The sequence below is a fragment of the Eschrichtius robustus genome, chromosome 6, assembly GCF_028021215.1.
Source record: "Eschrichtius robustus isolate mEscRob2 chromosome 6, mEscRob2.pri, whole genome shotgun sequence".
NCBI lineage: Eukaryota > Metazoa > Chordata > Mammalia > Artiodactyla > Eschrichtiidae > Eschrichtius > Eschrichtius robustus.
The window spans coordinates 97,421,695-97,434,580 of NC_090829.1; the positions used below are offsets into that span (position 1 = coordinate 97,421,695).

The 12,886-nt window shown below is 40.6% G+C and overlaps 2 protein-coding genes across 4 annotated transcripts in view; one reads left to right on the forward strand and one right to left on the reverse strand.

The window, feature by feature from the left end:
• Positions 1-12,886, forward strand: part of RPL24 (ribosomal protein L24) — a 142,814-nt gene that overhangs the window by 48,382 nt on the left and 81,546 nt on the right. The window contains exon 1 of one of the 2 annotated variants that reach the window (XM_068546833.1): positions 7,791-7,796. The exons of the other annotated variant lie outside the window; for it this stretch is intronic. Coding sequence (XP_068402934.1) covers positions 7,792-7,796 — 5 coding nt within the window. The 5' untranslated portion in view covers position 7,791. Of the gene's footprint in view, positions 1-7,790; positions 7,797-12,886 lie in introns of those variants that run through there. 2 annotated transcript variants of the gene reach the window in all.
• Positions 1-12,886, reverse strand: part of NXPE3 (neurexophilin and PC-esterase domain family member 3) — a 54,216-nt gene that overhangs the window by 24,804 nt on the left and 16,526 nt on the right. For both annotated transcript variants that reach the window (XM_068546829.1, XM_068546828.1), the window contains exon 4: positions 638-1,392. In XM_068546829.1, the coding sequence (XP_068402930.1) occupies positions 638-1,392 (755 nt within the window). The remainder of the gene's footprint in view (positions 1-637; positions 1,393-12,886) is intronic.

Consider the following 12,886-nt stretch of genomic DNA (forward strand, 5'->3'; position numbering starts at 1 on the left):
AAAAAATGTTTTACATTCTCTCAAATAATTGTACTTTCTGACTATGTTATTTTTCTTTTTATTCCTTAAGAATGTTATTTTATTTCAGAACTATATGGAATGCAATAATTTCAACAACTATTAACCTTCAAAAATACAGTTTGCTGTGGTATTCCTGGCTTCCCATGCTTATCATTAAATCAATCCAGCAATGTTACCATATTCATAGTCTTTTTCCTATCAATAAATGTTTATATGATTTTAACAACTAATAATATGTCACTTAAAACTTTTTTCAGTTTATTAGACATGAAGCTAAAACACTAGCCTGACTATAAGACCTCTAGCAGCCCTGTTCTTGGATGATTTTTTTCATCTGTTCTGAGAATAACTGATCTTGCTTATACAGATATGCTATGCAATTCTGAAGTTAAAGATATTAAGGTAAAAGAACAAAAATTTAAGGTCATTAATTTGAACTGAAATAAGCACGCTAATCACAAAATATAAATATTTATTTTCTTACCACCTCTCCTGAATTGGGCCAAGTTCAGAAAGATATAAGAAGCACATAACCAAAACAAGAAAGTCTCCTAAGCAGGACAAAGACAATGGAAAAGGACCTATTAAATTACCCCCTAGAGCAAGGAGCATGTACCTCTGGAAGAAAGCATTCTCTGCAGCAGTTAGGAGGCCCTTCAGGTATCCGCCCTTGAAATGGTTAATTCTGCTACTGCAAGGGAGCTTCTTTGGTTTGAAGCAGAACCAGGGTTCTCCGGTATAGAGATCCGTAAAGTTGCACAGAGGAAGACTCCCAGGAAGACACACGTTACACTCTGTAGTTTCAGAAATTCTTCCTGAACGGAAGAGGCTCTTGAAATAGACCCTGTCTGGTTTCTCTTCCTGTAGGTTCTGAAGAACTCTGATCCCTTCACTGGGGTGGACCAGAGATATGGACACTTTAACTCTGCCTGGCCAGAGCAGAGTAAAAAAGACCTTGTAAAACCCATTCTGGTAGTCCACCACTCTACCCACGGCCCCTGCCTGCAGCTTAGGGGAGTGGATTCTGGCCTGCAGGTAGTCTCCACCATACTTCTTGGGCTTTCTTTGAAAATCCTGTACATGAACCAGCACCTCTAGCTGGCTTCCCACCTTGAAGAAGGCTGCAGAGTTCAAGATGACAAAGTAGCTGGAAGAAGGGTCAGTGCTCTTCAAAAAGGGGACTGGACCCACATCAGGCACCTGCCACTGTAAGGCGGCCAACAAGGAGTCCTCCTCCAGGCGCTCCTGGCTGGACAGAGTCTGGTGCTCATAGCCACAGTAAGGATTCCGGCTAATTCCTGTCACCTGGGAGAAAACAAACTGTCCACCACTGTCGATGAATGTGGCTGCTGCAGTCTCATGGTCCAAGTACTGAAGAGAAAGACACAAACAGAAACCACAGCTACAATAAATCTCCTTATAGTCAACAAATAAATCCTTGCTTCAGCTTAAATTTTAATAAAACTTACTTGAGATGACATTGTTTCAAAAACCACAGCTCACCAGTTTTACAGGTTCCCACAGCAAATATCAGAGAAAAATCCCTTTGGTGCTTCCAGAAGGAGAAAGGGAAAAGGAATCATTTTGAAGGACAGTAGTCCCCCTTTATCTACAGGAGATACTTCCAAGATCCCCAGTGGATGCCTGAAACTGTAGGTCACATCAAACCCTATATATACCGCTTTTTCCTATACATATATACCTATGATAAAGTTTAATTTATAAATTAGGCACGGTAAGAAATTAACAATAACTAATAATAAAATAGAACAATTATAATAATATACTAGAATAAAAGTTATGTGAATGAGGTCTCTCTCAAAATATCTTTTTTTTCTAATTTATTTGGCAGCACTGGGTCTTAGTTGCGGCATGCAGGATCTTTGTTGTGGTGTGCGGGATCCTCATTGCCGCGTGTGGGATCTTTCAGTTGCAGCATTCAAACTCTTAGTTGCAGCATGTGAAGTCTTAGTTGCAGCCACGCGTGTGGGATCTAGCTCTCCAACCAGGGATCGAACCCGGGCCCCCTGCACTGGGAGCACGGAGTCTTAGCCACTGGACCACCAGGGAAGTCCCTCTCTCAAAATATCTTATTAGTGTACTGTCCTTCTTCTTCTCGTGATGGTGTAAAAGGATAAAAGGCCTATGTGATGAGATGAAGTGAGGTGAATGACGCAGGCATTGTGACGTAGCGTTAGGCTACTACTGACCTTCTGACAACATGTCAGAAAAAGGATCATCTGTGTCGGGTGATCGTGGATTGAGCTACAATGATGTCAGTGGTTGTGGATCCTGGGTGGGAAACAGCAGGATGGCACAAGATTTCACAACACTACTCAGAACAACACACAATTTCAAACTGCTAAGTTGTTTATTTCTGGAATTTTCCATTTAATATTTTCAGATCATGGTTGACCATGGGTAAATGACACCACAGAAAGCGAAACAGTGGATGGTGGGACTACTGAATACCAGAATATTCCATTCTTCTTAACAAGGCCTGCCCTCAAGAAAAACTATTTTACCAGAGCCTAACCTACTGAGGTTTTACCAGAGCCTAACCTACCGAGGTTCTATAAGAGCCTAACCAAACTGAGGTAAGGGACATACCCAACTCCAGCCCACTCTAACCATTCTATCCAATTTAAGGGTTGGGGGTAAGACTAAGAAACAATTCTGAAGTTCACAGACTCACTAAAGGACTGAGGATCATAGGACTATAAAATGTTTCACCTCCCCTACACCTCACCCCCACACCACTAAAAGCCTATTTATTGGAGTTCGTTTTACCCAGTACATCATGTCCAGCTTTCAACAAAAATTACAAGACATACTAAAAGGAAAAAAATACAGCAATTATCAAGGGACAGGAGGGAGGAATTAGGAATATTTTGTTATTAATAAGGTACCTGCACTACCCATGAAGCAGTATGGTATTATTTGATAGTGGACTTGAGTTGCTTGTAAATGCATACTGAAAACTCTAGGGCAACCACTTAAAGTAAAATGAGAAATATAACTGATACACTAAGAAAGGAGACAAAGTGGAATCTATAAAATGCTCAATTAGGGACTTCCCTGGTGGTCCAGTGGTTAAGGTTCCACCTTCCAATGCAGGGGATGCAGGTTCCATCCCTGGTCAGGGAACTAAGATCCCACATGCTGCGGGGCAACTAAGCCCACGCGCCACAACTACTGAGCCCAAGCACCTCAACTAGAGAGCCCGCATGCCACAACTACAGAGCCCATGCACTCTGGACCCTAAGCACCACAACTAGAGAGAAGCCCATGTGCCACAACTAGAGAGAAGCCCGCACGCCACAACTAGAGAGTAGCCCGCATGCCACAACTAGAGAGTAGCCCTCGTGCTGCACAAAGAGCCTGTGTGCAGCAACGAAAGATCCCTCATGCCACAACTAAGACCCCATGCAACCAAAAATAAAAATAAATAAAATAAATATATTCTTTTAAATGCTCAATTAAAACCACAAGAGTCAGAAAAAGAGCAGAAGACAAAAATAGGAACAAAGAACAAGGACAATGAATAGAAAACAGTAACAACTATGGCAGGTATTAATCCAACTATATCAATAATCACCTTGAACATCAATGGACTAAAGGCACCAGTTAGAAGACAGAGGTTGTCAGACTCAATTATATGTTGTCTCTAGGAAACCTACTTTAAATATAAACACTTATATAGATTAAAAGTAAGTGGATGGAGAAAGATATACCAGGTTAGAACTAATCAAAAGAAAGCAGGAATAGTTATATTAACTTCAGACAGAGTAGACTTCAGAGCAAGGAAATTCATCAGAGATAAAGAAGGATATTACATAATAATAAAAGGGTCAATTCTCCAAGAAGACATAACAATCTTTAACATGTATGTGCCTAACAACAGAAAGTCAAATATGTGAGGCAAACACTGATAGAACTGCAAGAAAAAATAGATGAATTCACTATTGTAGTTAAAGTCTTCAATACCCCACTATCAGAAATGGATGGATCCAGCAAGCAGAAAGTCAGTGAGGACACAGTTGAACTCAACAGCACCACCAATCAACTAGATATGATGGGCATCTATAAACTACTTACCTAGCAACAGCAGATTACACATTCTTCTCAAGCTCACATGAAAGATGCACAAAAACAGATCATATTCTGGGCCATAAAACATACCATAAAAAATTGAAAAGAATAGAAATCATACAATGTCTGCTCTTAGACTACAATGGAATTAAACTAGAAATTAATAACAGAAAGATAGCTAGGAAATCCCCAAATACCTGGAGATTAAACAACACGCTTCTGGGAATTCCCTGGCAGTCCAGTGCTTAATACTCCACGCTCTCAGTGCTGAGGGCCCAGGTTCAATCTCTGGTCGGGGAACTAAAAAAATCTCACAAGCCACGAGGGGTGCCCAATAAATAAATAAACAAATAAATAAATAATAAAATAACATAAACAACACACTTCTAAATAAAACAAGGGTCAAAGAAGAAATATCAATAGAAAATTTAAATCTTTTTAGTTAAATGAAAATGAAAACACAACTTATCAAAATTTACGGGACGCCGTAAAAGTAGGTCTTAGAGGGAAATTTACAGCACTGAATGCACATTATTAGAAAAGAGGAAAGATCTAAAATCAATCATCTAAACTCCAACCTTAGGAAACTAGAAAAAGAAAAGCAAATCAACTCCAAAGTAAGGAGAAGAAAAGAAATTAGAAATTAGAGCAGAAATCAATGAAACTGAAAACAGGAAATCAATAGAGAAAAGATAATGAGGCCAAAAGCCGGTTCTTTGAAAAGATCAATAAAATCAATAAGCCTGCAGCAAGGCTAATAAGGAAAAAAGACAGGACACAAATTACCATTATCAGAAATGAAAGAAGAGACATCACTACAGATCCCATAGACATTAAAAGAATAATCAAGGGACTTCCCTGGTGGTGCAGTGTTTAAGAATCCGCCTGCCAATGCAGGGAACATGGCTTCAAGCCCTGGTCGGGGAAGATCCCACATGCTGCGGAGCAACTAAAACCATGCGCCACAACTACTGAGCCTGCGCTCTAGAGCCCGCAAGCCACAATTACTGAAGCCTGCACGTCTAAAGCCCATGCTTCGCAACAAGAGAAGCCACTGCAATGAGAAGCCCGCGCACCGCAATGAAGAGTAGTCCCTGCTCACCACAGCTAGAGAAAGCCAGCGTGCAGCAACGAAGACCCAACACGGCCAAAAATAAATAGGTAAATAAATAAATAAATTTTTTTAAATTAATTTATTTATTTATTTATTTATTTTGGCCGTGTTGGGTCTTCGTTTCTGTGCGAGGGCTTCCTCTAGTTGCGGCAAGCAGGGGCCACTCTTCATCGCGGTGCGCGGGGCTCTCACTATCGCGGCCTCTCTTGTTGTGGAGCACAGGCTCCAGACGCGCAGGCTCAGTAGTTGTGGCTCACAGGCCCAGCTGCTCCGTGGCATGTGGGATCTTCCCAAACCAGGGCTCGAACCCGTTTCCCCTGCATTGGCAGGCAGATTCTCAACCACTGCGCCACCAGGGAAGCCCTAAATAAATTTTTTAAAAAAGGATAATCAAGGAATACCACGAACAACTCTATACCCACAAATTTGATAACTGAGATGAAATGCACCAATTCCTTGAAAGATACACTCTGCCAAAACTCATGCAAGAAGAAACAGATCATCTGAATAGGCCTATAATCTCTAGTAAAGAATCTGGATCAACAATTAATGACCTTTCAAAACGGACACCACCAGGCCCAGGTGGGATTCATTGATGAATTCTACCAAATATTTAAGGAAGAAATTGTATCAATTCTCTACACTCTCTGTCAGAATATAGAAGCAGAGGGAATACTTCCTAACTCTTTCTATAAAGCCAGTATTACCCTAATACCAAAACTAGACGACATTACAAGAAAACTACAAATTTCCCTCATAAACACAGATGTAAAATCATCAACAAAATATTAACAAATCAAATCCAACAATGTGTAAAAAGAATCATACACCATGACCAAGTGGGATTTATCCCAGGTATGCAAAAAAGTGCCTTAATAGAACTCCAGTGCTTTCCAAAGACCATGTTTTACACCCTCTTAGAACTGGTCCTTAATCTTCACTTTGGCCTTTCTGCTTAGAAGATGACCTTATAAGGACTTCGGTCTTTTCTAGTTTGGACATTAATTGTTATTTATATTGTGGCATTTTACATACTGTAAAATACTGTACATACACAATGGCTACATACTGTACAACACAATGGCTTTCTAATATTTTGTATCTCAAAATTTTATGCTCTGTCTCTAAATTTCAGATGTTTAAGCTCTTTTCTTATTAGTGAGCAGATCTGCCTGTTTGACAATAAAGTTTTCTACCAAAAAAAAAAAAAAAACTCACCTTAGAGCCTTGTAAAATTTCACAGGTAAAGAAAAGGTCCTAATAGCTTGCAGAAAGGAGAACAATGTTACCAATAAAAAAACAAGAATTAGATTGGCATTAGCCTTGTCTTTTGCTATACTGGACACTAGAAGACAGTGGAGCAAAGTTTTAAGGTTCTGAGGGAAAAGGATTTTGAATACAGCATTCTAAATCCAAATACAAATCATACATGAGGGCAAAATAAAGACAATTTCAGACATGTAAGCTTTGTTCCCATGTGCCCTTTCAGAAAAACATTATTTGAAGATTTAACCCAGTAAAATGGAAAGAAAAATCCAAGGAAGTGAAAGACATGAGCAACAGTGAAACCAACCCAGGAATTCAGTGAAAAGCAAACTCAGAATAACAGCTGGGCAACAGGTCAAGACAATAATCAGTGAACACTGAAATAGGAAGATAGAGGGCTCTGAGGGAAAAAAAAAACAAAATGCCTTGAAGAAGCAAGTGGAGGGACTTCCCTGGTGGTCCAGTGGTTAAGACTTCGCCTTCCAATGCAGGGGGTGAGGGTTCGATCCCTGGTCGGGGAACTGGGATGTCACATGCCTCGCGGCCAAAAAACCAAAACATAAAACAGAAGCAATATTGTGGCAAATTCAATAAAGACTTTAAAAATGGTCCACATCAAAAACATCTTTAAAAAAAAAAAAAAGGAGAAGAAGCAAGTGGACTCAATTCAACAAATCATATGAAGGAAAATCCTCATGACATGTTACAGAAGGTAGTATTTTCTCTCATCAGAAAGAAAAGGCAACTAGCACTCCAGAAAAAAAAAAAAAAAACAAGAAGAGGTATAAGAAAGTCATCATTAAAATATGAAGCAAATTAAAATGCAGCATGATTAAGCAACTGAGGTAGTGTATAAAAAAGATCCATTTGACCTTGGTGTTTGGGACATTCTCCATCAAGAGATATAGATTTGGTTTCAAAGGATCATGTTCTATATTGACTAACATTTACATGATTATCATAATGTTATATTTTTTAAGTATAAGAATCAATCCAGGGTTTCCCTGGTGGTGCAATGGTTGAGAATCTGCCTGCCAATGCAGGGGACACAAGTTCGATCCCTGGTCTGGGAAGATCCCACATGCCGTGGAGCAACTAAGCCCATGCACCACAACTACTGAGCCTGTGCTCCAGAGCCCGTGAGTCACAACTACTGAGCCCACGTGCCACAACTACTGAAGCCCCCGCGCCTAGAGCCCGTGTTCCACAACGAGAGAAGCCACCGCAATGAGAAGCCCGCACACCGCAACAAAGAGTAGCCCCCGCTTTCCGCAACTAGAGAAAGCCCGTGCGCAGCAATGAAGACCCAATGCAGCCAAAATTAAATAAATTAAATAAATAAATTTTTTTAAAAAAAGAAGCAATCCATAAAGAGTACACGTTAGCCTTAATTATAGTTAGAGCAATAAAACTAAAGATTATAAAGCCTGATGATGCAAAAGTTATACGCTAGCTAACAGAAGTCAAATGTAAAATAATGCAGAAGTGCTTTTCTTCCTCACTTACAGGAGGGAGTTAAAATGTGCTATCTAATGCTATTAGGGAAAGAAAAGGTCTAAATACATTATTTTAATGCACAGAAATAAAAATAATTTTACAAAGTTTAGAAAGAGAGTGACAGAAAGTGTGAGTCAGCAGAAGACGTCATCTTTCATTATCTTAACAGGAACAGCAGTATCAACCAACATCTACTAAGCACCTATTCGCTGGACACTCTTTTGAAGACTTTACATAAATCTTTTAATACAATGTTTAAATTATCCCATGAGATAAGTCCTATTATTATGCCATATGATAGATAAGGAAACTGAGGCAATGAATGGCTTGATAATTTGCCCAAGGTCACATAGGTTATAAGCAGCAAACCTCGACTAGAACCCAAGCAGTCTGAGTTCGGTCTGTGTTTTAACTTAACCAACCATGCTGCACTGCCTGATGCGGAAAGGTCAGAAGGTACAGTGTAAAGCTGACAAAACAAGATATAACTGTGTAATGTGTAATTAGTGCTAACTAAGCAAATAATTAAAAACAAGCAGTTACATCCAAGAAACAACATTGAGAGTGAAGACTGGGGAGGGAATTCAATTACGTACTTAATACCACTCTCTATTCTTTCAAGTGTTTTATACTTTTCATTAATTATTTTCTTAATAGACAGAAGGACAGATGAACAAATGGATGGGAAAAATAGCTATGTACCTGCAATGCTGTGATTTGTAAGAAATATGCATTTGGTCTTCATCCACAGTTCCTGGCTCACAGCTCCCAAAATCCTTGGCAGCGATAAGAGCAATGGGAGCATCTTTTGCTGTAATATTTGGTTTCGTGTCCTCCGTTCCTGAAAACACTTCAGAGTCATAAACGGGAAATGGGTGCCTTGTTCTTCGTTACAAGCCCCTTTCCACCCCAGCAGGGTGTATGTTACTGAGGTGGCTTTTGGAAAGCACCTGAGGATGGGGGCTGGTTGGGTTGTCAGGAGAACCAACCATGATCAGAAGGTTGGAACTTTCAGTCCCACCCTTGACCTCCACCCCTGGAGGCTGAATCAATAACACCTATGGAATAAAGCCTCCATAAAAACCCAAAAGGATGGGGTTTGGAGAGCTTCCGGGTTGCTGAACACATGGAGATTCAAGGAGAATGGTGCACTCAGAGCATGGAAACTCTATATCCTTCCCATATACCTTGCCCTATGCATCTCCTCCTTCTGGCTGTTCCTGAGTTAAAATTGTTTATAATAAACCAGTAATCTTGTAAGTAAAATGTTTCTCTGATTTCTGTGAGCTGCTCTAGCAAATTAATTGAAGCCAAGGCAGAGATCATTGGAACTTCTGATCTATAGTCAGTCAGAAGCACAGGTGACAACCTGGACTTGTGACTGGCATCTGAAGTTGGGGTTGGGGGAGAGTCTTATAGGACTGAGCCCTTAACCTGTGGGATTTGATGCTATCTTCAGATAGACGGTGTTGTTACCAAACCAAACTTGGGTCCACTCGCCTGCTCACAGTAAAGCCAATCTACTGACACCAGGTTGTGGGGAAGTAAAGTGCAGCGTTTATTGTAAAGCGCCAAACTAGGAGTCCAGGGCAGCTAGTGCTCAGAAACACCCCAACTCCCGAATGGGTTTCAGGGAAGCATTTTTAAAGGGAAGGGGAGGGAGGGGAGTCACAGAGTATATGATCAGCTCGTGCACAACTCTCTGACTGGTTGATGGTGTGGTAGCAAGGCGGTGTCACAGGGGTTAACATTATCAATCTTCAGGTTTCAGATGGTCTGGGGGCTATGTGCTCATGATCATCAAATAGTTAACTTCTTCTATTTGGTGGGCGTTTTAGCATCTGTAAAACAACTCAGGAATGTGTATCAGATACTGTTATCTATGTATTTCAGGGAGGAACTATAGATACTGTGACTGCCATGTGGCTGATTTACTGTTTCAATTGTTACCAGTTCTCCTGGCCTAACTGCTACTTTTGTCACTATATTGTCCTTTCAATCATTAATTCCTGGGCCAGGCTTTTGTGACTCTTGGGAGGCCTGAGAAACTACAGCTTTTCTTCAAAGGACAGGCAGGCAGAGGACCTGGGGGAGGGGGTCTGTCCAGGAAGGGCCCATAGGGTCCTGCTCAGTTACAGTGTCAGAATTGATTTGAACTGTAGGTCACCCTGCTGGTGTCCAAGAATTGCCTGGTGGTATGGAAAAATCCCCCCTACCCACACTGGAAATTGGGTGCAGGACCTTTTTAGTACCTAACCCAGGGAACTGCATCTGACATTATGCAATAAGTTAAATTGCAAGGGAAAACAACAACAGCAAAGCAAAACTGAAAACCACTCTCCTCAATAGCTAGTATTACCTGTTATAAACCACTTAAACAAGGCCTCAGGCTCCCCATCTACGCCAAATCACTTCAAAATCCTATACGAGGTAAACGTAATGCCACACAAGGTAAAAATAATCCCAAAATACAAATGGATTTTTAATGATCTTCTTAGATTCTGTATTTTTTCCCTTTCATTTTACACTTGTATCCAGACACTCTCAATTAGAAGAATTTCATTAGGCTCCTTCATTTTAAAGGAACACACAGTATTATTTGTTCATTAAAAAGGGTAATAATGACTTTGAAAATTTTTCCCTAGCAGAGTTGACATCAGCGTCATGACACGGCATAAGACATTCCTCCTTTTTTGTCCAAGACACTCCTCCTTTTTTGTCCCCCTTTTTAACAACAAATCAGGCACCCATCCAAAAACAAAAGTGCCTCTGTGGGAATTGTGGGATCCAGTACCACATGCCAAGGGACCTAGGAGGAGTCTCGACCACATGTGTATCTGGTAATAGGCAGATAAACCTCAGTGAAGACAGCAAAGCCAGTGAACTTGTCCCAATCCCTCTTGGCCACAGTCAGGGAAAACCTGGAGCGTGCTGACCCAGGCAGATACCAACAGATGAGAAAGAATTTGTAGAAATCCAGTCTTCCCAAGGGGAAATCCCAGAAAGAAAAAAAATACAAGTTTGGATGTGACTAAGAGTGTAAGAGGAACTTTGCCAGCACTGCCCCTCCCCACACATAACAAGCCCAGGGCTGAACCACCCAGGAGCGCCCTCTTCCAAGAGGGAAAAGGAGAGTGGCAAGTAGCGCCCAGCTACCCCCAACGTGAGAGAAACCCATTTAACTCAGCAGCACCCCAAGTACTGAGGTGGGACCTCCATGACTGGAGGGAGGGAAGGGATCAGGAAAGAGGCAGATAAGAATATCAAAGGGCACTGAAGGGATGCAGTTCCTGCTAACTGTGCTCAGGACTTTAGCAGGGAGTCCGCCCACGAGCCCATGGGAGACCCTCACCCGACAATCTTTCCACAGAGCCCACGGGCACTCCCAATGCCCTGAGTGCTAAACCCACACCTCCCCACACTCTGGAACCAGCAGCTCCTGTGCATGCTCCCAAATGAGGCAGTAAGTGAGACTCTGCTAAACAGAACACTATCAGTTTCTGTGGACAAGGGAGAAACACAAACTTAAGCCATAGTGCCTCCTTCTGGAAAACAAAAGCTTAACAGCAGCTAGCCTGGTGGATTGTAAGAAAAGGTTAAGAACTGTGCCACAAGAAGAAGCAAGACATGGGAAGCAAGTGTACCCATACAAGGGCAGAAAAAAACACAGATAAAACAGGACTAATGAACATTTTATCCCATCTAAAGGCAACTAGTAAGACAGGAGGAGGTATCTGCTATTTCAAGTGTGAAAGCAGCAATGCAAATGTACAAGGAACATAAAGAATCAAGGAAACATGTCATCACCAAAAGACAACAATAATCCTCCAATAACCAAGCTCAAAGGCACAGAATTAATGACCTAGAAGATAAAGAATTCAAAATAGCTGTTTGAGGAAACTCAATGAGCTACAATAAAACATAGACAAACAAGTCAAAATATACATGAACAAAATCAGAAACTTACAAAGAGATAGAAATCATAAAGAAGAAGCAAATGGAAATTTTGGAGCTGAAAAATTCCATGAATAAAATGAAAAAAATGCAATAGAGAGCATCTATAGCAAAGGAGATCAAATGGAAGACTGAATAAGGGAGCTAGAGGACAGGAACTTTGAAATAAACCAATCAGAAGAGAACACAGGAAAAAAAGAACGAAAAAGAGCATAGAAAGCTTACATGATCTATGCGATGCCACCAAATGTACAAATATTAGAATAATCAGGGTTTGAGAGAGAGGAGAGAGGGAAAAGGGGGCAGAGTTTATTTAAAGAAATAATAGCTGAGAACTTCCCAAACCTAGGGATATACTTGGACAACCAAGTTCAAGAAGCTAATAGATCACTCTATTATCTCTATGCAAAAAGACCTTCTCCAAGACACATTATAATGAAACTGTCAAAAAACAAGCATAAAGAGAGAATCTTAAACACAGCCAAAGGAAAAAATATTGTAATCTACAAAAGAATGCCCATTCGGCTCTCAGTGGATTTCTAAGCAGAAAACCTACAGGTCAGGAGAGAGTGGATGACATAGCCAAAGTGTTGAAAGAAAAAACCTGCCAGCCAAGAATACCCGGAAAAGTTATCCTTCAGATGTGAAGGAAAAATAAAGACTTTCCTTGACAGACAAAAGCTGAGGGAGTTCATCACCACTAGACCTGCCTTGCAAGAAATGTTGAAAGGAGTTCTTCAAGCTGAAATGAAAAGATGCTAGTGACATGAAAACATACAAAAGTGTACAACACACTGGTGGAGATAAATATACAGATTTAGAAAACTCTAATTCTGTAATAGGATGGTGTGCTAACCACTTAACCACTTAACTATAGTATAAAGGTTAAAGAAAATAACTACAGCTACTATAACTTGTTAACAAATACACAGTACAAAAAGA